This window comes from Monomorium pharaonis, chromosome 1 (assembly GCF_013373865.1).
Source record: "Monomorium pharaonis isolate MP-MQ-018 chromosome 1, ASM1337386v2, whole genome shotgun sequence".
NCBI classification, from domain to species: domain Eukaryota; kingdom Metazoa; phylum Arthropoda; class Insecta; order Hymenoptera; family Formicidae; genus Monomorium; species Monomorium pharaonis.
In genome coordinates, this window is record NC_050467.1 from 10,724,248 (window position 1) to 10,749,441 (window position 25,194).

The 25,194-nt window shown below is 40.0% G+C and overlaps 2 protein-coding genes across 2 annotated transcripts; both read left to right on the forward strand.

The window, feature by feature from the left end:
* Nucleotides 1-14,839: 14,839 nt before the first annotated feature.
* Nucleotides 14,840-15,596, forward strand: LOC118645155. The gene has a single exon (XM_036285687.1). The coding sequence runs from the start codon at nt 14,845-14,847 to the stop codon at nt 15,292-15,294; it is 450 nt and encodes a 149-aa protein (XP_036141580.1). The 5' UTR covers nt 14,840-14,844; the 3' UTR covers nt 15,295-15,596.
* Nucleotides 15,597-15,679: 83 nt separating this feature from the next.
* Nucleotides 15,680-17,398, forward strand: LOC105840639. The gene has a single exon (XM_012687630.3). The coding sequence runs from the start codon at nt 16,847-16,849 to the stop codon at nt 17,366-17,368; it is 522 nt and encodes a 173-aa protein (XP_012543084.2). The 5' UTR covers nt 15,680-16,846; the 3' UTR covers nt 17,369-17,398.
* Nucleotides 17,399-25,194: the final 7,796 nt, after the last annotated feature.

Genomic DNA, 25,194 nt, shown 5'->3' on the forward strand with positions numbered 1-25,194 from the left:
AACAAAACCAGAACGTTTGTTTTTAAACTAGATATTTTTTTTTGCAATTTCGTTAATTTCCTGAACCGTAATTACTAGCTTTTTTTTAAGGGGGGCAAGTCATGTAACGCGCTGAAAATTGAGTGATTTTTCGGAATTTTTTTGAGAAAATTATACGACCAATTCTTTTGAAATTTTCAGGGTATGTTATTGTAATATTAAACTATAAAAAAAATATTTTTTGATAAAGAATAATATGTATTTTATAAATAATAATAATGAAAATTTGATGCGTCGACGTTGACGTCACTTGTTGGCGTGCAATCTAGCGCTGTTTCATCTGAAACAAAAAAAACCAAATAGATTTTTTTTGTGTACAGTTTGCGTTATTGATTGAACCTATTGTTAAAAAAAATAATGCAAAATTATAAAAATGGCGACGTAGAAAAAAAAATCGATTTTAACGAAAAATTTTCGTGTTAATTATGCAATAAAAATAATTTATTTAAACAATACAATTGCAAAGATAGGTTCAATTTATGAGGAAAGTATATATCTAAATGTGTGCACAAGGAGAACTCAATCGGATGAATAGTTTTTGAATTATCTTGCACGCTAATTGTAAAAAAGTAGTTTCGAGAAAAACGCGTTTAAAGTTTTTGGTACAGATAACTAACAATTACCTTACTGTTGTAGCTAATCTGCTATGCCAGGCCCATAAAGTAAACCTTCTGTTTCTTCAAAAAATTCCTGTAAGGCCGCATTCTGTTCTCGACGAGCCGATCGAGCCTCTCTAGTCCTGCTTTCGCTGCGGCGCGCCTGCCTCCGTATCCGTTCTGCGTCATATTGATCAACAAATATTTTGCATTGTTGACCAATAACAATATCCATGCTGTGCATTATTTGCAAAATGGAATTATATCCTTCATTAAAAACGCTAGCAGCTAGAAAAGCGGCAATTTCGATCGTTTTGAAGCCGCAATTGATATGTTTAGGAGCTAAACGCCACACTGTCGAGTTGAAACTTTCGTTTGCATTCTGCGTGTGCGCGCCTAAACATCTTTCTAAAAGATCTTTTCTGGAAAGCTCTTTGTAAATTGGCAATAAGTTTTTTGCACATCCAGATGAAGTGCAGGCAAGTGCTCAAAATTTTCTAGAGTACCAGCAGCCTCTGCAACACGCCACTTACACCAACTATCTATTCCTGGTAGACAATTATTATGCTGCGGCTTTTCATTTGTGGAAATTAGATGATAAAAAGTCGCCATTACAGCTTATTCCATTTCATCAACGGACTCAGAATTCCTTCTTATTGCCAATCCATAATACTTCGTCAGTTTTTTTATTAGCACGTCCGTTAATTTTCCTTTTCCTCCAAGTTTTGCAGTTTTCTTTACATTTCGAAGTCTACTACCCATTCTCTTTTCCACATGACCAACACATTCATTTTTTAAAACTTCGAAATAATCTCCATAAGGTTTTGAATCCAAAATTGCCTTGAATGTTTTAGTGTCACCATCGCCGATATAATTACCGTATTTTACTTCAAACTTTTCTTTAGATCTTGCAAACATCTCTAACATAGAATCTACTTCCATTTTTCCCGCAGTATGATTTTTAACACATTCTTCTTGATGCTGTTCATACCATAGGAGATAATCTTCAGTATTTTGTTTGTTTATATACGTACATGATTGGCAATAACTTCCTTTTACAACAAGATCAATTATCTTGCCAGTGTAATTTCCTATTAGCGTCGAAATACCAAATAGTGAAGAGAAGCCGCGTGTCTTCCAGGATCAATCGCCAGACACTTTTAAATTTAATAAAGGTCTTCCATTTTTATCATTTTCTTCTTTTTCTTCTTCAACCGCTTTTCTACACAAAATGTCAAATACTGCACTTGTCTTGGCATGAATTTTCTTCAAAGTAGTTTTGTACGCAGATGTGCTTAGGCCTTGGCCGAGATCCATAAAACCACAAAAGATGTTTATGCCTTGTCTCGCCATGCCTAATAATCTCATAACAAACACTATTCTAAGATTGATTTCATAAGTATTTTTAATGAAAGGACCGGAGTTGGTTGGTGTTAGACCACATTTGGATCTAATTATGATTTTAAAACCAAGATCACGATGTTCTGATTCGCCAAATGTTATATTTTGTTTGCACTTTCTGCAAATAACCATTTCCGCAATTCCGCCAAAAACAGTTAAAAATTCAATAATACAAAGCTTTCTGTACTTGCAGAATTCAATTTTCTTGCTGAAACACTCGTTTCTGCACTCGTTCCTTCCATAGGATCTTTATTAATAAATTGATTGCCTACGAACTGTCTTTTTCGTGGCCTACTAGGACGATAAGTATCTCCTTTATTTACTTTTGGAAACATCTTTACACTGCTGTATTTCGTTCGAAGTTCGAAACGAGACTGTGCCTCCAAGCATAAACTGGTTCGAAATAGCAGTTATACCAACACAAAGAAACACGAATGTACACACAATAAACTATACGTCTCTATAGGGTACACAAAAAAAATATTCTAGCTGTGTTTGGATCCTACAAAGACGGTAAAAAGGACACAATGCACGCTACCGCACGCTCGGCGCTTTACCTGCCTGACTCGACCCTTACGGTCAATAATAAGATCGCTTGTAACTACGTTAATTCTTCTAATTTCGTTCTAAAACTCAAGAAACATATTCTTAATGGATTAAAATATTAAATTATGCAAAAAAATCGATTTTTTTTGACCGTTACATGACTTGCCCCCCTTAAGTAGATAAGTCGTTAGCATTACGAACCGAACTTTAGTTTTCCGCGTGTAATAAGCGAACCGTGGATGCCGAGTCAAAGATATAATTAATCGTCTATGTCCAGCTTATGAGAACAGTGTCAATGTCATTCTGTTATAAGTTTAAATAAATAAATAATTTTATTCTTTTTTGTGCTGAATCGGTATTTCTTGCTTTCTCGGACTCTGATCCCGGCGAGCGAATCCGAACGCACGAGAAAGTCTTATCGTTACAAAGATAACGGATTCAACATGACAGTTGTTTAAATGGTCAAAAAAATGCAATTATTGTTTAAAATCCATGAAATCAATATTATAAGGGTTTTTAATGATGCTCTTTTCAATATTAAAGTCAAAAATTCAAAATTTAGTATTATTTGTTGCATACTATGTCAATAAAATGTAAATATATTGTGAATATTCTTTATTCTAAGCTATTAGCAACAAAAGTTTGCGTGGTATTGATGAACTGCAAAGAAATTATCATCAAAAACCCCTATAATAAAATTTCATGGGTTTCAAGCAACATTTAAATTTCTCAATCGCTTCAACATCGGCCATATTGGATCCACCATCTTAAATTTTGAATTTTTCCTTTAGAATCGAAAAAGCACCATTGAACACTCCTATAATATAAGTTTTATGGATATTGAATGATATTTGTATTTCCGACCACTTCTACGGCGACCATATTGAATCCCCTATCTTGGATTATAGAATTTTGAAATACTATGGTCATATTCGAATTCAGCGACCCAAAATTATCATTAAGCTTTAGCATAATTCATTTTTTCAGCAACACCCGTTCTCAAAATCCGAGAAAAAATGGACATTAATATGATCAGATGTAAATATACTGTGACATTGCAGTTTCGCTGCGGCGTCGCAGCATCCCTCCGCCGTCATAAGGCCCGAGCTCGCGCTAGCGAGAACGGCCGGAAGGTGCAAGGAGCGTATCGCGATTCTCGGCGAGCCACATTGGCGATATTATTTGTAAATTCTAATTATGTTTCTTTTTGTATTTTGCGTATCGGATGCTTCACTCGACAAAAACAGAGGAATACCGCACATGACAAGGAATTCGGCCTTGGCAGAGCAACGGAAAATAGAGGACAGGACCGAGGCATAGGACGATTACCGCGGGGGCATGGGACCCCAGCGGGAACCGTGAGGCAAGCGGCACGGCAGAAAACTAGACGAGGCGTCACATTAGAAAAGCCGACGAGGCCAGCCGCAGTGGAGGACCCTTCAGCTCTAACCAGTCTCCCGTATCGGCCCCGGGGAGATTATATAATGATTTAAAAACAGTCAATGGTGAATTACATCAAACGTTTACTTCTTCATGTTTAGCTTTAGGCTTAATTGAAGATGATGAAGAATGGAAATGTGCAATGAACGAAGCTTCTGTTTGGATGATGCCAAGACAACTTAGGTTATTTTTTGTTCGAATATTAATACATTGGCAACCAGTGCATCCAAAAGAATTGTGGGATGAAGTTTAAGTTGCAATGTCAGAAGATTACATACGACAATTTGGACGAGTCACTGGGAAAAGCTTATATTCGAATTGGTCAATTACTTCGCAAAGAAGATTGGAAACTTTCACAATTTCCAGAAATGGAACAAATAACGATTGAATATGAAGAAGAACATGCCAAAAAATTGGAAAAAGAAGTCTTACTTGGTCAACAACAATACAGTCAGTTAAATCATGACCAAAAAATAATTGTTGATTATGTTTTAACTCTTTTAGAAAAAACTGACAGTCAACAATTAAAATGTTTATACATTGACGGTCCGGGAGGTTTAGGTAAAACTTTTGTTTATACAAAAGTTTTTTGTATAAACATTTTATACAACATTATAATATTTACTCAAGTCTCAAAACAAAGTTGTTAGTACAATGGCTTTCACTGGTATCACTGCAACGTTATTACCGAATGGAAAAACAACACATAAAACTTTAGGTTTGCCCGTGTCTCTTTTTGCTGACTCAACATCAAATATAAAAATTCAATCAAAAAAAGCTGTATGTTTGAAGAAAACAGATGTTTTTATTTGGGATGAAACATTAATGGCACCGCGATATGCTCTTGAAGTGATGACCTTTTGCAAGATTTAATGCAAAATAATATAAAATTTGGTAAAATTGTTATTCTTGGTGGGGATTTCAGACAATTATTGCCAGTACAATAAAACGCTACACGGTCTGAAACTGTAAATTTGTCAATTAAATTTAGCTCATTATGGCAACATTTCAAAATTTTTTCATTAACGGAAAATATGCGTATTTACGACATGAACAAGAATTTGCTAATTTTTTATTAGATTTGGGAAATGATACTTTGAATGATCAATTTAATAATATTGAAGTTCCACTGAGATGTGTAGCAGATTTAAATGCAAATAAAGTAAAAGATACATACGAAGAAATATTTAAACACCATCAGTATAGACTTACAGCAAAACGTGCTATACTTTCTGCACGAAATGTTGATGTGGAAGAACTAAACAAACAAGTTGTAAATTTACTTGACGAATCAACAGAAAGAGTGTATACAAGTATAGACACTACAAAAACTACTAACGATAATCATGATATTAATGAAGTTATTTTAACAGAATATTTGAATACTTTAAAATTTAAAGTCGCTGGATTTAAAGTTTAAATCCAGCGACTCTTCTACCTCATGAACTTTGCGACGTTACTTTTTCGCGTCTACAACTTCGTCGTGCTCGTCACTTCCTTACTATGAATTGGGCGCCAGGCGCGGAATCCGCGCCGCACAAAAATCGCAAAACTCTCGGTACTTCGCCCGACGGCCGAATGCCGGCTAGCCCGCCTCCACACGAAATGGCAGAGGGGCGAGGTTCTTTCTCGGTACGCGAAATAGGAGAGGAGAGGTCTCGCGTGAATAACTAGATCGAATTAATAAGAATAATAATTGTATATTAAGAATAGAGATATCGACAATTCCACAAATATGATATGGTCGTTCCACATTACATTACGCGACTGTGGCATTCTCGACGTGAGACGGACACGTCTCTAATACTACTCTCGATAGGCTACACACAAAGATTTTACAATATACCACACGACTTTAGCAATAGACGGGATAGGCTTCGGCGGAATGCGCGTATTCCTCGTAGGTATTTTCTCCTACGGAGGCTCGTCTCGGTAACGCGTACATAGCTCGCACTCTCGGTATGCGGCAAGTGAATCCCGATGATATCAATTTACGCACTATCCCGTCGCGAGACTTTACACAAATACAGAGATCGACTGTCGGCTCGACATACACCCCGAGGGAGGAGACAATAGGCGTAATAAGTAATCTATACGAGGCGGAGATCGACACGGCCCTGCTACGCGGTGACTCGACTCTCGGTATCCCGAATACAATTATCTCACCCACCGAACGCTCGGTAGGGTACTTCGTCTTACGAAATGCCGGGCCGGCCGTCTTCGCCCTTACTGCGTGGTCGAAGTAGTGGTCTTACAAGCAGGTTGACGTCGTCGATGGCCGTGGAACCGCTCAGTAGCTCGTCTCGCCGAACAGTGACGAACCGTGAGTGGTCAGGGGGCGCCGCGGACGCCGGCAGCGGCCCGCGAACCGAGCGCGCTTCGATTCGCGCACACCGATCGCTAGTCGATGGGGGGTCCTACGCCAGTCCTGCAGGATCTCAGCGTCCGAGGGCGCCTCTGGTCGTGACGCCGCGCGATTTGAAGGCCGCGGATTGCACGCCTCGATGTCCTTTGCCGTATCGGCTGCAGCTGGACCGGCTCGGGGTTGATCAGGCCCCGTCCGGCTTACTCCTCGAGGCCGTGGCTACCGCGCCGGCTGGGGCTTCCTCCACCCTGGTCGTCGGGTGTAAGGGCGCACGCTCTCTCCCCGGCGTCGTCTCCGGCTGCACCGGACTGCTGCTCCTCTCTCTACAATAAAGTATAACAGCAGTGTTTGTCTCCTGACTTTTCTAACGTACCTCGGTATTGTACGCAATTACTTGTCCTTGCTCGCTGTCCCCCGGCTGCCCGGGGCCCCGCTGCTCGGTCGTCTATGCTTCTCATTAACCTTCCCTCGACGGCTGCTCCATTAATCACAAATGGTCATCTTGGCACACCACTTCTCTCGCGGACCGCGCCTTCCGCTTGACGGATACCTAGGTGTCTTAAGAACTAAAGAAATCTTATTTAGAAAAGGAGAGGCCGCTCCTCCCCCCGCTCGGGGTAATGAGCGGCCCCAAATGACCTTTTCCCGGTCGGGCCATCTGGCCCTTGTGACTGACGAAAAACGTCACATCACAACTTCGATTAAGAAAATACACGGTTATCATGTTGATTAGAAATATAAACATCAGCGAAGATTTATGTAATGGAACAAGATTGTTAATTTTAGAGTTAAAAAACAATTTGTTTAAATGTGAAATTTTAACTGATGATAAAAAAGGAGAAATAGTTTTTTTAAATCGCATAACTTTATATTGTGAAAACGTTTATTATCCATTTTTTATCCATTTGTGATGAAAAGAAGACAATTTCCGATTAAAAGCTTTTGCTATGACAATAAATAAATCACAAGGACAAACATTTGACAAAATTGCAATTGATTTAAGAAAAGATATTTTTAATCATGGCCAACTTTATGTGACATTTTCACGAGTTAGATCTTGGGAAACATTGAAAATTTATTTAGGAAAAGAAAGACAAAATAGATTATTAAAAAATTATGTATATACAGAAATGTTTCAATAAAAATGTCTTAAATTGATTTTACAATATAAAACATAATTGCTATTATAATAATAAATTTTACATAAATATATTTAAAATAAATACAAATAAAAATAAATTTGAATTAATACTTTATAAAATAATATTTTTTTATATATTTATTGTTTGATAGCATCCTGTGATAAACAATACATTTTGAGAATGGATTATTCGGTAATTATTTAGATTAAGGGACACCGCGCCGATGACCTTGACCTTAACATACATTGTCAAGGACATGACCTTAAGTAACTTGTCCTTATAACTTAATCGGCGGTCATTGTTCGTTAAAAAGTTATTAACAAAAAAAGTTTAAAAATATTTATATAGAATAGAACACACACACACACACGGGGAGGTGCGAAATGAAACGCATGGGCAGGGGAGAGGCTCCGCCCCTCCCCCTGCAACCCCTACCCGTAATTTTTCCTTACTCTAACCCACCAATTTTACGTCACTATTTGGTTGATGTGAAAACATTGGAAACGAACAGCGCGGAAAGTCGCAAACACATGTGGTACAGCACTTAATAAATCTACTGCTTTATTTCATAAAACATAAATTTAATTTTTTACTGAAAGATATGCGAATTATTTTTCCTAACTCTAACCCACCAATTTTATGTCGCGATTTGGATAATGCGAAACATTAAAAACGAACAGCGTGGAAAGTCGCAAACCTATGTGGAACTGTACATGCGTGGACGTCGTTTACTTTACGTTTCATAAATACAATACATGATATGAGTGCTTTACGTAAACGACGTCCACGCTTATACAGTACCACATGGGTTTGCGACTTTCAACGCTGTTCGTTTCCAATGTTTTCACATTAACCAAATAGTGACGTAAAATTGGAGGGTTAGAGTTAGGAAAAATTACGGGGTGAGGGTGCAAGGGGAAGGGCAAAGCCTCTCCCCCGCCCATGCGTTTCGTTTCGCACCTCCCTGTGTGTGTGTGTGTATGTGCGTGCGTGCGTGCGTGCGTGCGTGCGTGCGTGCGTGCGTGCGTGCGTGCGTGCGTGCGTGCGTGCGTGCGTGCGTGCGTGCGTGCGTGCGTGCGTGCGTGCGTGCGTGCGTGCGTGCGTGCGTGCGTGCGTGCGTGCGTGCGTGCGTGCGTGCGTGCGTGCGTGCGTGCGTGCGTGCGTGCGTGCGTGCGTGCGTGCGTGCGTGCGTGCGTGCGTGCGTGCGTGCGTGCGTGCGTGCGTGCGTGCGTGCGTGCGTGCGTGCGTGCGTGCGTGCGTGCGTGCGTGCGTGCGTGCGTGCGTGCGTGCGTGCGTGCGTGCGTGCGTGCGTGCGTGCGTGCGTGCGTGCGTGCGTGCGTGCGTGCGTGCGTGCGTGCGTGCGTGCGTGCGTGCGTGCGTGCGTGCGTGCGTGCGTGCGTGCGTGCGTGCGTGCGTGCGTGCGTGCGTGCGTGCGTGCGTGTGTGTGTGTGTGTGTGTGTGTGTGTGCATGTGTATGCATATTGTACTATTTTACATGAATATTTTTCAAACTTTTTGGGTGATGTCCTTGACAACATATGTCAAGGACAAGGTCATCGGCGCGGTGTCCCTTAATCTAAATAATTACCGATTATTCAATATGACCATATTAACATGACTCTGAGGATGTACTATCTGCAATAAAATCATTTGTCGTGAAAAATAAAGACAATTATTTTTTATAATAACAGTAGTTAAGGCTAAGCCGGTTTTAACTCGGGAGCTCCGAGAGGGGAGCGGGTGTGCGGGGGGAACTCGTAGGCGCGCGGGGGCATGACGTCACGCGGATCGAGGATCTCGCGTCGCGGAATTACTGACGCGGGATTTTCGGGTCCGCGGCCGCGGTGCGGGAATTGCTGACGCGGGATTTTCGGGTCCGCGACCGGTAGAGGGGTAATCGGGGTCCGCGACCGCCGCCGCCCGCCGCCCGCCGCCCGCCGCCCGCCGCCCGCCGCCGCCGCCCGCCGCCCGCCGCCCGCCGACGCTGCCGCGGTACTCGCGCTCTCCCTTTGTTGCAAATCTCTCTCTCTCTCTCACCCGCGATCTCTTTCAGCAGCCATCGCCGCGGTGCTTGCGTTCTCCTTCTACTATGAATTTCTCTCTCTCGCTCGTACGCGATATCTTCAACCATACAGTTTTATCTCTTTCTCTTTCGTTGCGCTCTTTCATACGCAGTCGCATATACGCTCCCGCCCATCTTATCTATGTACCTCCTACCAAGTTCCGCACGCCATTATACCGCAAAGGAATAGGGCAAAGAGAAAATAAGTTAGAATAATTATTTATGAATTTTTTCATTTATTTATTTCATAACGTATCATATACAATATTTGCCTGATGTATAAGTTCACAATCTACGAGATTTTTTCATTTATTCGTTTTGTAAAGCATCATATATAATATTGTCGGATGCATAAGCCAATAACTCGCAATCTAAGAGACACGTCTTATCATATTTTTCGTGTAATATCTTTACAGCATCACTTTTATTAGTGACATGATTTTGACGTAAAATAGTAACAAATTGTTTATATTTTTCGCTAACAATATAAATATTTTGATGCAATATTTTGATAGCATACTTGTTTAACACAATCTTCCAGTTCTAATAAGAATTGTATGGTTGATGGTTTCATATACATACTAGTATTATATAATGTTAACTTTACAATACTTTCTTTACGTATATTTACGAGATCTATAACTAAATCGTGAATCGAAATTCTTGAAGAAGGTACAGCTGCCTGCATGAGTTGCACAATATCCGCACGTCTCTCGATGAACGTTTTCCATATCGCATAAGTCAGGTGTAGAGGACCTATGCGACTTCGGTTGTCACCAATCAATAATTCTACACAGGGCATAGATTCCACCCTGATTCCAATGTCCAAATATTTATATGCTGCAGCAGTCAAAGCATATCTCCTTCCCAAGATGCGTGGAGTATAACGCGGTTGCGATAATGTTCTGTAAAAAGAATACAGGGAATTAGAAATAAAAGTGCAAAAAATGTAGAAGAAAATATAGAAGAAAATATAAAAGAAAAAAATTTTTTAATTAAAAATACTTACGGTTTATCACACACATCATTTTGCTGGATCGGAACGTAATAGTTCATCCTCGAGAATTCTTCGTCGATTGTAGTAACGTTTCAGAAATTTTTGCTGTCCGGTAATAAACGGGTACCGATGTCTAAACTCTTTTTATACTGTACACCTCTCCACATACTTCAATAAGAGTAGTGGGAACAAATCCCTTATTTGATATATATTTTCTGATGAGATCATTAAAATTCGGAGAATGCAAATTTTACAAAAGCGCCGATGTATGGCAGCTGCGATGTAAAAATATGCTTTAGGCACGTACACAAATTATTTGATACATATTTTCTGATGAGATCATTAAAATTCGGAGAATGCAAATTTTGCAAAAGCGCCGATGTATGGCAGCTGTGATATAAAAATATGTTTTAGGCACGTACATAAATCATTTGTTATATCTTCTGATGAGATCATTCAAAATCATGCATTCGAAGAATGCAAATCTTGCAAAAGTGAAGCGCGGATGTACTAATGCTCATATGACAATGCTTTGATTAAAACAAAGAAATGAAGAGAATATATATAACTGGTCGGGAAGCGCATGGTATAACATTTGATGATCCGAACGCGACGCGAAAGTGATTCGAGTGACAAGTGATAACTGGTTGGGAAGCACATGGTATCACATTTGATGATCCGAATGCGATGCAAAAAGTGAATTAGCGTGACATGAAAAATGAATGATCAGTTTAATGATCTGAAAAACTTTGTAAATGATGTAAATAATGAAAATTTTGTGAATGAGGTGCTCCAAATGGATGACGGCAACGTGATGGACGTTATAGATGTTAACTTTGAAGATGTGATAGATGATGAGGATGAAGAGAGTGTAGTATCTGAGGACAGTAATTATACAAGTGATTGCAGTGAAGAGTTTAATGATACCATCGAGAAACATTTGACACATGCGGAAGTGAGCGTGATAACTGCACGTACGAGACATTGTGCAATATATTTTTATTATACTACAGGTGGTACTTATTCAGCCTGTGCCGAATGTATCATGCAAATAGCGGACACAGATTTCAACATAATGCATGCCTTCCGCAAACATATAACTGACGCGTTTGGTAGGTTAGACGGTAAATACTGCTCGAATTGCAGACAGCCTACGTTTGTGTTGATTCCGTGTCCAGTGTGCACACATTAAAGACTTTTAATATAAAAACTACATTATTACAACATGAATGACGATATCGTAAAAGATGCCATTTATGTTCTTAACAATGATGATGATTCCGAAAAACGAAAGGATGTGCATAGAATATCACCAGTGCAATTTCTACGTGATCGAGAACTCGGTATACGCGGAACGCATGAACGCACCGTAATACAGGAAGTTTACATACACGACCAATTTGTTCATAACTGGCCTCATCATATGAAGCACAAATTATATAGAGAGATACTCAATTCGGTTGACACCGATGATAATGAATATGATATAGCAAAACAAATCGTAGAAAAGACTCAGGAATGCTGTTACCATCTCATTGAGATACCAGCAGGTGTTGAAAGGTATATCGAAGTGATAGCAATAACGTCCCACTTTGGTTATGATACTGAGAATCCCTATGTAGAGAAAATGCTGCGTACTTACCACGAATTTTCAAATCTTTTGAACAATGATGAGGATGAATACGTTCTGTCTGAGCAAGAGAAGGAGATATGTTTTTATATTCGGTGTGAAAGACAAAGCAAGCTAATGCAGTTTGAAATTCAAGACAAATTTCGATTCTGCATTAGGTGCTACGAAACTACATGCGAGTGTCCTGTTGAAGATTGTATGGTGTTGTTTTAAAACAGTGATAAAAAGATATAAAAATGGAGAATAATTTCGAGCAAGTGGAACGCGAGCTGTTGGAGCAAGCAAACGGAGTCACTATTTTGGGCGAGTGTTTTATGTGGTTGCAGCGATGCGACGAATTTATACAACAGCTTGAGGAACATAGCCGCATCAAGCGTCCTCGGCTTGCCGTCGGACAGAGACAATAGTTGGTTGCGAGGATCGCGCGACTCGAGAGTGAAAAAACATTATTACAAAGACGTTTTGTACATGTAGGCGGTAATTACGCGAGCACTAGTAATAACGCGAATAAACTCGTGTGGCGGGAAATAGATGCAGCGTTTGAGAATCGCATTCAGACAGGTGTGGTGATAAATTCCAATTATATCGAACCGCGAACGTTTTTAGAAGATCCAGGTGGTATAGTGCTTGAGCGAGTGCGGGACACTCTAGAAAAACACAATAGTGTGAAAGTAAACACTGCGTTTAATGGTGTGTTTGTAACGGGTGATAAACAAAAGTATAAACACTAAAAATTGTGAATTATTTCAAACGTCAGATTTGGACGAGTGGTATGAGCGACGCGTTATCGAGCCCACATTAGCATCACTCGAAGAGTTTCAAGAACGTGATAGCGGGTGGGCGCTGTCGCGAATTCTCAATTTGACTCTAAATATAAATAAGTACAATCCTTTACATGCGGGGTGTCATGTGACATTACCGCGAGAAATAATAATGAAACGTGCGATAGTGAACGTTAATTCAAAGGACAATGCATGCTTCGCGTGGTCAGTGGTCGCTGCGCTACACCCTGCCGAAAGAAATTCAGAAAGGGAATCATCATATCCGCATTATACAACAGTTCTAAAGTTTGACGACATTGCGTTTCCCGTTACACTAAAAGACATTGGGAAATTTGAGAGTCTTAACAATGTATGGGGGACGTGGTTAGGTTTGGTTCAATCAGAAGGCCCCCTTTTACAAACAATAAAACGTGTCGGATATATTTAATCTTTGGTTGTACACTTGTTATTGCGTAAGTGTGTATTAGATCTCTTGAGGTAGCCGGAAGCTGGTTAGTACTGGACTTGGTGGGAGTAGGCGTCGCTCGGAGTAGCTTCTCGGTGGGTGTGACTTCCTCAGCAATCTTAGCCTCGGAAGAGGGTCCGTATAGGATGTGGAAGGATTAGGCGGCACTCGAAGGTGCCCGGAGGAAACTAGGTGGCTCCTACTCGCTGTCGCTGCCGAAGAGCTCCCTGAACACGGCTCGCTTCTTTTCTAGGAGAGCACGGGGAATATGCTTCCCAGGTGTTCGAGGGAGCGCCCGTGGAGTCTTAGGGGCTTCCGGTGACGCTGGCGAAGCCGTGATAATCTCATCGGAGGAGGCCTGCGTACCCCTGGTGGTCTGGTCTGAGATCACCCGAGGGCCGGTTGCGGTTTGTGTGGACCGGCCAATGGAAACCGCAGGACCAGTTGTTGTGGTCTGCGAAGCTCGGGTGATTTTTCCTCGACTCGCGGTCTGTGTCGCCCTGTGGACCGGAGGATGTCGCGGAAGACCTCGGGGCTGAAGACGGGGATCCCTGGGCTTCTCCGGGGAGAAGGCGATCCGTATTAGCCGCCACGGGACACTGTTCTTCGTGATTGGCGACTCCTGGGCTCCCAGCGGCTTCGCAGGGCTCCGGATGTCCGGCCTCACCGGATTGGCCCTAAGACCACGGTGGCCAAGTTGGCGGCAGCGGGGTAGTTTGGCTGTATTATCTCCCGGAGGAGTTCCTAGTCGTACCAGAGAGCTCGCCCGCGCCGAATATCAGAATCACCGGGGCCCGTTGGTACTTTTTTCCAAAAAGTAATTGCAAGCGTAGTATAGGCCCTAATGAGCTCTCTATACGTGAAGCTTGGCTTGATTCCACGCCGTGGGTGGTCTGCTTATGTAAACCTGATGTTACATTTCTTCTTGTGAGTTGAGGCGCCGCGCTTTCGCCTAGTGGCGGCCGCGCGCACTACTCGCGGTCGCCGGGGCCGCTGACCCGGCCGCGGACGCTGCGTGCGCGCGCGCGCGCGTCGCGCTGTGGCGTGCCGCCACACAATGTATCGATCAACGTCTACGGGATTAAAAAGGAAATGGCGCTGCTAAAGATTCTTCCGCTGCGACTCTCCAACGACAAAAAAGAGAGGTATGTCAATTTATTATACTTGCAAAATCTGCGCGAAGACAGCGTGGATCATTTTGCTTGGATAAGAAATCTGTCCCGCCTCATCAGCTCCCAACTGAGTAAAAAGGAGCATAAGAAATACATTTGTGATCGGTATGTATACTATATTCTCATGCAAAAAACTTTCATGATCTAGCAAAAAAGTAAATGTTTCCATTATTTTTTACAGGTGCTTGAACTATTTTTCGTCTTGCGAGAGGCTGCAATCACATGATATGGACTGCCAGACGATGAACGACTGCACCATTACACTGCCCGCTGAAGACGACAAGTGGTTAAATTTTCAGAACGTAAACCACAAGGAACGAGTGCCCTTTATCGTCTACGCGGACCTTGAGTGTGTGCTACGGAAGACGCAACATGATACAGAGCAAGCGTCGTACACATATCAACAACACGAAGTATTCAGCATCGGATACTACGTGCGATGCTCGTACGACGACGCGTTATCTACGTATAGGTTTCGTCGCGATAAAGATTGCATCGCGTGGTTCACGAAACAAATCGAAGAATTAGCGCATAATGTTAAAACTCGTTTATCCACTAATGTCCCCATGGAAACGTTATCGAAAGAACAATTGGAGGCATACCGTAGCGCGACGCGGTTATCTGCGATAAGCCGTTTGCACCAGACGATACGCGGGTGCGCGATCATTGTCACCTGACCGGTCGTTACCGCAGTCCAGCACATTCTCTTTGTAATCTAAATTATCGAAATGTATCATATATGCCAATTATTTTTCATAATTTATCTGGATACGATTCACATTTCATTATTAAGGAAATAGCCACTGCGTTCAAAGGGAAGACCGACATACTCCCCATCACGAAAGAAAAGTACATTTCTTTCACAAAACATGTCATAGACACAGCCGATAAATTAAATCCACACAATTACATAAAACTACGGTTTATAGATTCATATAAATTTTTAAATACTAGTCTCGAAAAATTGGCATCGTTTCTAGGTAAAGAAAAATAAAAAATTGTACGTTCCAAATTTTTACACTTGTCTGACGAAAATTTTGATTTATTGACACGAAAAGGTGTATTTCCGTACGAGTACGTGGATTGCGTGGACAAGCTGCAGGACATATGTTTACCGCCGCGCGAATTATTTTTCAGTTCCCTGACCGGTGATACTGTATCCGAGAGCGATTACGCGCACGCCGAGAATGTCTGGAAGCGATTCTCCATTCGAAAATTGGGTGAATATAGTGATCTATATTTGAAAACAGATGTTTTATTATTAGCTGATATTTTTGAAAATTTCCGCGATAAATGCTTAGAAAGTTATGGCCTCGATCCCGCACATTATTACACTCTCCCCGGATACACGTGGGATGCTATGTTAAAATACACCAACATCACTTTAGAACTGCTTACTGACATTGACATGGTAATGTTTATAGAACGCGGTATACGCGGTAGCCTCAGTCAATGTTCAGGCAGACATGCGCGAGCCAATAACAAGTACATGCAGACGTACGACCCATTGAAACCATCCTCATATCTTATGTACTTTGACGTCAATAATTTGTACGGATGAGCAATGTGTCAACCGTTGCCCTATGGAGAATTTCAATGGGTCAAAGATGTCTCAAATTTTGACGTGTGTGCGATCGCTCCTGATTCACCAACGGGATACATTCTCGAAGTTGATCTCGAGTATCCCCGAGACCTTCACGATGAGCACACTGACCTACCTTTCTGCCCGACACGCGATAAACCGCCAGGCAAGTGTGAATATAAACTTTTAGCGACCTTGTATGATAAGAAACGTTACGTCATCCACTACCGCAACCTGCAGCAGTGCACGCGTCACGGTCTTCATATCGCGAAGATACACCGTGTGTTAAAATTCGCACAATCTCCATGGCTCTGTAAGTACATAGAGTTAAACACACAATTCCGAACCATCGCTAAAAATGATTTCGAAAAAAATTTGTATAAATTAATGAATAATGCGGTGTTTGGTAAAACCATGGAGAATGTGCGCAATCATGTTGACGTTAAATTGTTGACGACATGGGCGGGGCGGTATGGTGTGGAGACAATGATCGCGAAACCAAATTTTCATAGTCGAAGTATTTTTGCGGAAAATTTAATCACCGTTGAACTTAAAAAACTCGAGGTAAAGTTATATAAGCCGATTTACGTAGGCATGTGTATCCTAGATATTTCTAAGACGTGTCTATATGATTTCACCACGAGTACATGCTACCTTTATATCGTGACAAATGTAGAGTCATGTACACCGACACTGACAGTCTCATATACCTCGTCGAGTGTGAGGATATTTACGAGACGATGAAACGCGATATCGCTAGGTTTGACACGAGCGATTATCCAGTCGACAACGCGTACGGTATGCCTCTTGAGAATAAAAAAGTTCCGGGTCTAATGAAAGATGAGAACAATGGTATAATAATGACCGAGTTCGTTGGACTTAGAGCAAAGATGTATGCGTTGAAGGTGGATGGAAAGAAGGATACGAAAAAGGCGAAAGGTGTCAAGAATAGTGTAGTAGCGCGAACCATAACGTTTGATGATTACACCCAGTGTTTGAGAGATGAGATTGAGATGACGCGCCGCCAATCATGCATAAGATCCAAGATGCATGAAGTATATACGGTGTCCGAAACGAAAATTGCTTTGAGTCCGTACGACGATAAGAGATACCTTGTACCCGATTCAGTTGAAACGTTACCGTGGGGGCATTATCGAATATCGCTATAATATTTTATATTTTATATACACATTTTATAATTTTATAATTTCATTCATATTTTTATGTAAAAGTATTAATAAAGTACAAGTATTAATAATAAGAATGTATTAAGGATAATGGAAGGATGATAAAGAAATCTCGCATAATATAAAATTAATAATGTATTTTATGTTTATACGGTTACATTGTACTTTTATGTAAATATAATAAAAACAATTTTTATATGGATTAAATAACATTGCTTTTATGTATCCATGAATTATGCGCTCCATCGAATCCCAACCACTTGACATAAACCTCATCTCCTTTTCTGCGTAATATTTTTTCAACAAGATACACGTCAGGATTTGCAGCACGCTGCAGCTCATATTCGTAGAATCCTCCAGCGACAGGTTTTCCACAGGAATCTTCCAGTACATATGTCGCAGGATTGGAACGCTGTACTTTGATAATTTTAAATATTTCCGTAGTCCAATTTGGTGTATAGCCCTTCTCAAAAACAGTTTTGAATTTGCTGACGCGCACCGAGTCACCTACTTTAAATCGCGCGGGTGCTGCAATTTTTATGTGACTGTACACAGTGGTTAAGAGTTTTTTAGCGATTGCAGGCGTAACATCGATGGGTCGCATGCCGATATTTCGATGCTTTCATACATTGTAATCTGACACGAGACGTGGCAGCAGATCGAGCCATCTATAATTTCGATTGAGTGTAAATTGTTTCCACATAACGTTCTTTAATGTGCGGTTAAAGCGTTCGACAACTGATGCTTTCATTATGGAGTACGTAGAATAATGATTAATATCTTTTTTTTTTTAATAGTTTCTGCACGTTTGCGTTATAAAATTCCTTTCCTTTGTCTGTTTGCAAATTTTTCGGACATCTTTCATCTTTCCGAATTATCTTTGCAATCGCAATAGCAACTTCGCTACCACTCTTGGCCTTAAGCGGCACAGCCCATGCATGCTTGCTCAGCACGTCGATAACGGTGAATATGTAGTGATAACCTCGGTTAAATCGCGTGTAAGGACACATCTCAACCACATCCGCCTGCCACAGGTCATCATATCCGCGAACTATGACATGTCTTCGAGGAAAATTTCTTCTCGCCGGAGCATGCAACTCCTCAACCAGCAATTGTTTCTCAGACATGTTTGGAGTATAATATGTAAATGACACATATATTCGATGTATCGACTTTTTTACTCTGCACGATGAGTCACCGCGTCGAGCTGCCTTTGAAACTCGTTTAGCATATGAGCTGTAATTTCTACTCTACTTTGGAGTGTCTCAATCTTCCTCTTGATTTCATCCTATCGATCCTTTAAAATTTTCACGGTCTGCTGCACGTATCGTTTATTGCTTGCATCAGTATCGTCTACAGGCAGCGCTACACGTCGAATTTTGCGCGACTTTGCATCAAAATCAGTGGCAGTCATGTAAAGAGCGTTATCACGCACGTAATTTCTGACTAATCCACTCCATTGATAGTATGGTTCCGCACCACCTCTTCCAAGCGATGTTCCAAACTTGTTGATTGACATTTCGATGTTGACTAAATGGTTTGTTTCATGCAGTTTTAATTTATAATAAGATCAGCCTCGCGAAGTTCTTCAATAATTGATAGAATCTCGTTGTCGTGAGCATTGTGTCCTGCCTGGTGTGAGGCCTCGAGCAATCGAAGGCGATCCACAAGCTCGTTGGGATCATCCCAATGGACATAATCGATCTTGTTATCATTTAATGTAATAGCGCTCGGTATACCTTGTCCAACTTTTACGTCTGTTACTAAAGGCGCAATTATATTTTTATATTTAGACCCTTTGTTGCCCATTACTTGATTATGTGCAATATGCCCGCGTCTATATGCATTTGTTGCCAATAGAATGTTTTTATAATTCTGCAGGTCATTATTCGTGTACATGTTGGGCATTTTCATGAAAATTAATTCGTACAGACCAGGCGTTCCCACATATATTTTACTATCTATGACTATGCTGTCATTCTTATGTATGTCGACGCGTTTATCGCCGAGCATCGTTTCAAAGTCGGTGAAATAAACTCCATAAACAGTATTTATTATGACTGGTTTTTTACCACTCAGAACAGCTCCCATATATTTTTGATTTAATGGACCATAGTGTGCGTGCAACTTTTCACGTCCTTCTTGCGTTGCCAACTGTTGTCGAATATATGTCACAAGCGGTTCATTGGCTGCGATTTCAAAAACGTCTTCGACAGAAGGTACATGAATGTACGATAAATCACTATCATGTAATATTTGCAATGTTTCATTCAAATTAGTTGGTACAGTTTTTGATCGTCTCATTTTTTTAACAGGAGTAGAAGTCATTATAGAATTGTTAAACGAAGCGTTTAATCGCTTTCGTTTCGGTTTTGGTTCTGCATATTCATCTTCCTCCGAAAAGAATGTTTCATTCTTAATCGGATCTGATACATCACCAACGGTGTTTTCAACAATCTGTTTTAATGGTTCGACAATGGGCTTAAAGTGTCTCTCCAACGCCATCTCTTCTTGCACTTTACCCGCTTTCAAAGCGCGATATTTTGCGAATTGAATCACTCGTTTTCGCAATCTCTTTCACAATCTTCTCACGATTCATACTGTTATCTGTGTTATCCATGTTGAGAAACGCTACTTAGTCAACGTATTGAAAACAACTAACTGCTTTATGGTATTGCGAAGTCATTAAATCCTTTTCGATACCGTCCATTAGCGATCGCACTATCCTTATCTATCACTAAAAATCCATACTTTTGTTGCCAACAAGTATGACATAAATTGCTAAAATCCTCGTAAGACATATCGGTATTTACATGATCGTTGTACGCATGTTTTAGATTAGTACCATCCTGCTTGAATAAAATTAGCAAATTCGCATTGTCGCGTATAAGATGTTTCGGTATCTTTGCATACGTCTGACAGAGATAGAAGCAGTCGACGTCCACGTGTCGTCCCATTGCAAAGTAGTCTCTTATCGTATCTTGCTTATCACACGCCACGTCATCAAAGATAAAAATGGAATTCGGAAGCGCTTCACTCGGCTGAATGACATCACAGTTATTGGAGAATGCAAAATAACTAACTTCTTCAATCGGTGTCAATAAATTTTCCAAATATCGATATTTCGGTTGTTGTAATGATTTCGAGTACACATACACATTCTCATAACGTACTCCATGCGGACTTTCCAACAAGCTTATTAATACGTTTGTCTTGCCACAATTTGACGGACCGCAAATTATACCGCGTATAGAACTCGGCAACATGTTTCCATGTCTCCGTATCTTTCGTTCGGACATTATCTTGTCATCGAAATTTGTTATTTTGATCGCTGGTGAATGTTGTACGAACCGCATATTTTTCCCCTCTCATAAGAACTGATAAAAATTATATTAAGACCGATCTATTTATAGAGACGCGCCGAGCAAAATTGCTCAGTATGTAAAATGTTTCTCATATTGTCACATCCCTCTGATATACTCGATTTGAGCGCCGAACAGTTAGAATTCGTATCGAAACCTATTTTGCTACGCGTGTGTGACAACTATATCGAACACGTGTGGAACAGGCTTCCGGAACATATAAAGACTGATCCAGAGATTCAAAGCTATCGTCGTTGTTACGAGCATTATAATCAATCGTGGCAGCAGACGCACATCGACGGCCCCGCACCGTTGATAAAGAATTGTCGCGAATGCCAGCGGTAGGTCGCGGCTTGTTAAATCGTGCGATAAATGCGCTTCCTTTTGAACTGCATATACCTGGATATCAATTTTGCGGTCCGGGTACTAGGCTGAAAAAGCGATTGGCCAGAGGCGCTCGGGATATTAATCCGTTGGACGTGGCGTGTCGCGAACACGACATTGCGTACTCCCGGAGCAACGAACTCACCGACAAACACGCAGCTGACAATATACTCGCTGCGAAAGCGCGAAAACGCATTACAGCGAACGATTCGACTTTCGGAGAAAGAGCTGCTGCAGCAACCGTTTGGGCAGCTATGAAAACTAAGACGAAAATCGGTATGGGCTTGAAAAAGAAAAAAAGAGATAAAAAGAAAAGAGCGAGTAAACGAATACTTCCGGTAGCGAAACGCGGAGGTGTTTTACCCATTCTACCGCTATTGGGAGTTCTCGGGTCGTTGGTCGGCGGAGCGGCGGGAGTTGCAAAAGTTGTGAATGATAACAAGGCAGCGCAGCGTCAGCTGGAAGAATTGAAACGTCATAATCACGTCATGGAAGGTCATGGAGTTTATCTCGTTCCATACAAGTGTGGACAAGGAGTTTTGATGAAAAGAAAAAAAAAACGTCAAAAAGACGTTAAAAATGCCGAAAGGTGTAACTACCAACATACAATTATTACAGCTAGCAAAACGTATGCGCATTCCATACTTTAGAGGAATTTTTATGCGTACGGCATTACCAACGACTGGAGCATATCGAAACGAGAGTAGTATTGTAAATTTAGATAATGTTGAAGGATCGGGTACACACTGGATGGCATACGCAAAGAGGGGAGATCGCGCTATATACTTTGATAGTTTCGGCAATCTTAGACCGCCAAAAGAATTGGTGCAATATTTAGATGTAAAGCGGATCGAGTACAATCACACGCCATATCAACGTTACGATCAAAGCAACTGCGATCAACTGTGTTTGCGTTTTCTCCAAACAGTTAATAATCAATTTAAAGGCTAACATTGTGCAATTTAACTCAGTATTCGTTTCAATATGTCACTGACGTTTACGCTAACCGGCAAGAGTAGCATCCTCGCGGTAAGCTATTTTCCAGCCGTAGATTTGAGCGATGGCGATTACGAGCTCGGCCTCACAGATTTTGAAACATATTATACCATACCTAATGTAAATTCATCGAATAACAAATTTTACTATGACAAAGAGGACAAGGAAATTATGATTCTGGAAGGATCGTATGAATTGCGTGATATAGATAGATATTTGAAACGCGCAATTTTACAATCTCATCCCGATGTTGCGGGAAAGAGGACGTTTCGCAAAGAAGATGAAGACGAGAGCGAATATCCGCTGGTGATTCGTGCTAACAATAATACAATGAAGAGCGAGATTATATGTGCTTATCGGATAAATTTCATTAAACCTAACAATATCGGATCACTGTTGGGATTTTCATCGCGTATTCTTGAATCGCGATTGTGGCATGAATCGGATGCACCTATAAATATCATAAACATAAATATTATTTGCATAGAATGTAACGTGGCTGCAGGTGCGTACAGCAACGACAAGTGCGTACACACGATACACGAATTTTCGCCGAGGGTGCCACCAGGATATGAGATATCGGAAACATCTGCACAGATCATTTACCTTCCAATCGTCGCACGGAGCATTACTGATTTGACGATTCGCATTGTGGATCAGGACGGTCAATTACTCGATTTTCGCGGAGAGGAGATTACCGTTAGATTACACGTACGAAGACGATAACGTGAGATGCTCGTGTTGAATGAGCCGGTGAAGGACACAATTTTTACACCAATCAAGAATATTCGGCCGTGTGACATAAATTGTACGACAGTTAAAAATATTCGATCGTCTGATAAAAAGAAACTCTCCGCGTCAAACGTTGAATTTTTAAAATCATTGGGTCGTACGAAATATCTAAGATGTCTAACATCTTGAACATTGGAGACGAGCCGATCTTTGACGACAGCATCGTCAAGATTGAGACTCATACGTACAATCCGTACGCCAACACCACTTTTGGATACAGCGATGAAATAAGGATACCCATACAACAGCAGGATTTATACACGTTACCATGTGAAAGTTTTCTCTACGTCGAAGGAAGATTGGTGATGAAGAAGAAAGACGATAAGGATAAAGATGAGATAAATCTCGGAAATAATTGCGTGGCGTTCATGTTTGATGAAATTCGATATGAACTCAACGGCGTGGAAATTGATCGCAACAGAAACGTTGGAATAACCAGCACTCTCAAGAACTATGTATCGTTATCATATGACAAAGCAGTAATTATGCAGAATGGAGGATGGGAATTTTCGTATAACCTACCAGAAGGATACTTCAACTTTTGCGTACCGCTTAGTGTATTATTGGGCTCTTGCGAAGATTACAAACGCGTGATTGTTAACGCTCGTCACGAATTAATCTTGATACAAGCGCGCAACGATAACAATTCTATCGTCGGAGATTCTACGGCTCAACCGGAAATTGAATTATTTAAAGTGCAGTGGCGAATGCCGCATGTTACGTTAAACGAAGTCAACAAATTATCATTGCTGCGAGCTTTGGATAGTGGACAATGTCTAACAAGGGAACCTCGCGAACTCGAAAATTCATATTTTAATGAAACTTGGCATAAATGTAGAAGGAGTAAATACATGAATTTAGAAATTTATCGTAGCTGCCCATAAACGGTTTAAAGGGGTGAAACCACCCTTTAAAGATTGAGACATTTTTCGTTTTCTCGATATATCTCGTAAACTAAATAAAATATTAAAAAATGTTTTATACAAAAGTTTTACAATAAAAGTACTTCTATCTAACTACAGTAATTAAATTTAAAAAATATATTTTTTTAAACAATTGTTTTTTAATTTTTGAAAAAAAAAATTTTTTTTTAAATTTTATTAATGTAGTTAGATAGAGATATTGTTACCATAAAACTTTTGTATAAAACATTTTTTGATATCTCCAATACTTTTCGAGATATATCGGAAAAAGCAAAAATCTGCTCTACGCTATGCACTGAAAAAAGCATGAGAGAATGCGATAGCACCGCGACGGAGAGCGTTAAAAAATATTTTAAAGAAATTTTGTATTAAGGTTTATTTATGATATTGAATATAATATAAGATACTAAAAATATAATAAAATAAAGTAATATAAAATAATAATATTTTGTATAATATAATAATATGTAATAATATAATATAATAATGTCGCACGTGAATGCATGCTGATGTGAGTAAGAGAAAGAGTAAATAATATTAATATAATATAGTAATATAATAATATAATATAATATAAAATATTTATATCCAGACTTCTTTGTCCGGATCTATTAAAGAAGATTTCTGGGACATTCCTAAAAGCTTATTAAAGAAGCTTAAAAAACTTCGATTTCTACTCCTACCAAATTGTCAAGTAAAAAAAAGAAACGATCTTCGATCTAGATCAAAATTAATGTAATCTATGATCTAGATCAAATGTATGAAAAATGATCTGTGATCTAATCTAGATTTAATATTTTGATAAAGATCTTGATCTGATCTAGATTATTTATTTAATGATCTATTACAACACTGGAAATAAGTAATGCGATATTTTTCATTGCGCATTACTTTTGAAATAAGTAATGCGATATTTTTCATTACGCATTACTTTTGAAATAAATAATGCGATTTTTTTCATTACGCATTACTTTTGTAATAAGTAATGCGATTTTTTTTATTACGCATTACTTTTAAAATAATTAATGCGAGTTTTTTCATTACGCATTATTGTTTTAATAATTAATAAGTAAAGAAATAATTACTTATTAAAAAATTAATTAGTAATGCATTATTTTTTAATTTGCATTTTCATTACCCTGATTTAAAGTATATTGTTGTTCAATGTATAATGCCACACTAAAATATGTTAATTTTGTATCTAGACATGGATATATCTCTATAACATCCACATACATGGATTTATCAATATAAGAAAAAGATTTTGGAGGCGATACTTTTGCAAGATCGACAGAGAGCGAAATAATGCCTTAATTGACAAATCATATGGCCGATTTGGATTGGCAGATGT

What these genes read in the sequence shown, in the direction of transcription:
- LOC118645155 (XM_036285687.1), top strand. Translation starts at nt 14,845, where the DNA reads ATGGACTGCCAGACGATGAACGACTGCACCATTACACTGCCCGCTGAA.
- LOC105840639 (XM_012687630.3), top strand. Translation starts at nt 16,847, where the DNA reads ATGCTACCTTTATATCGTGACAAATGTAGAGTCATGTACACCGACACT.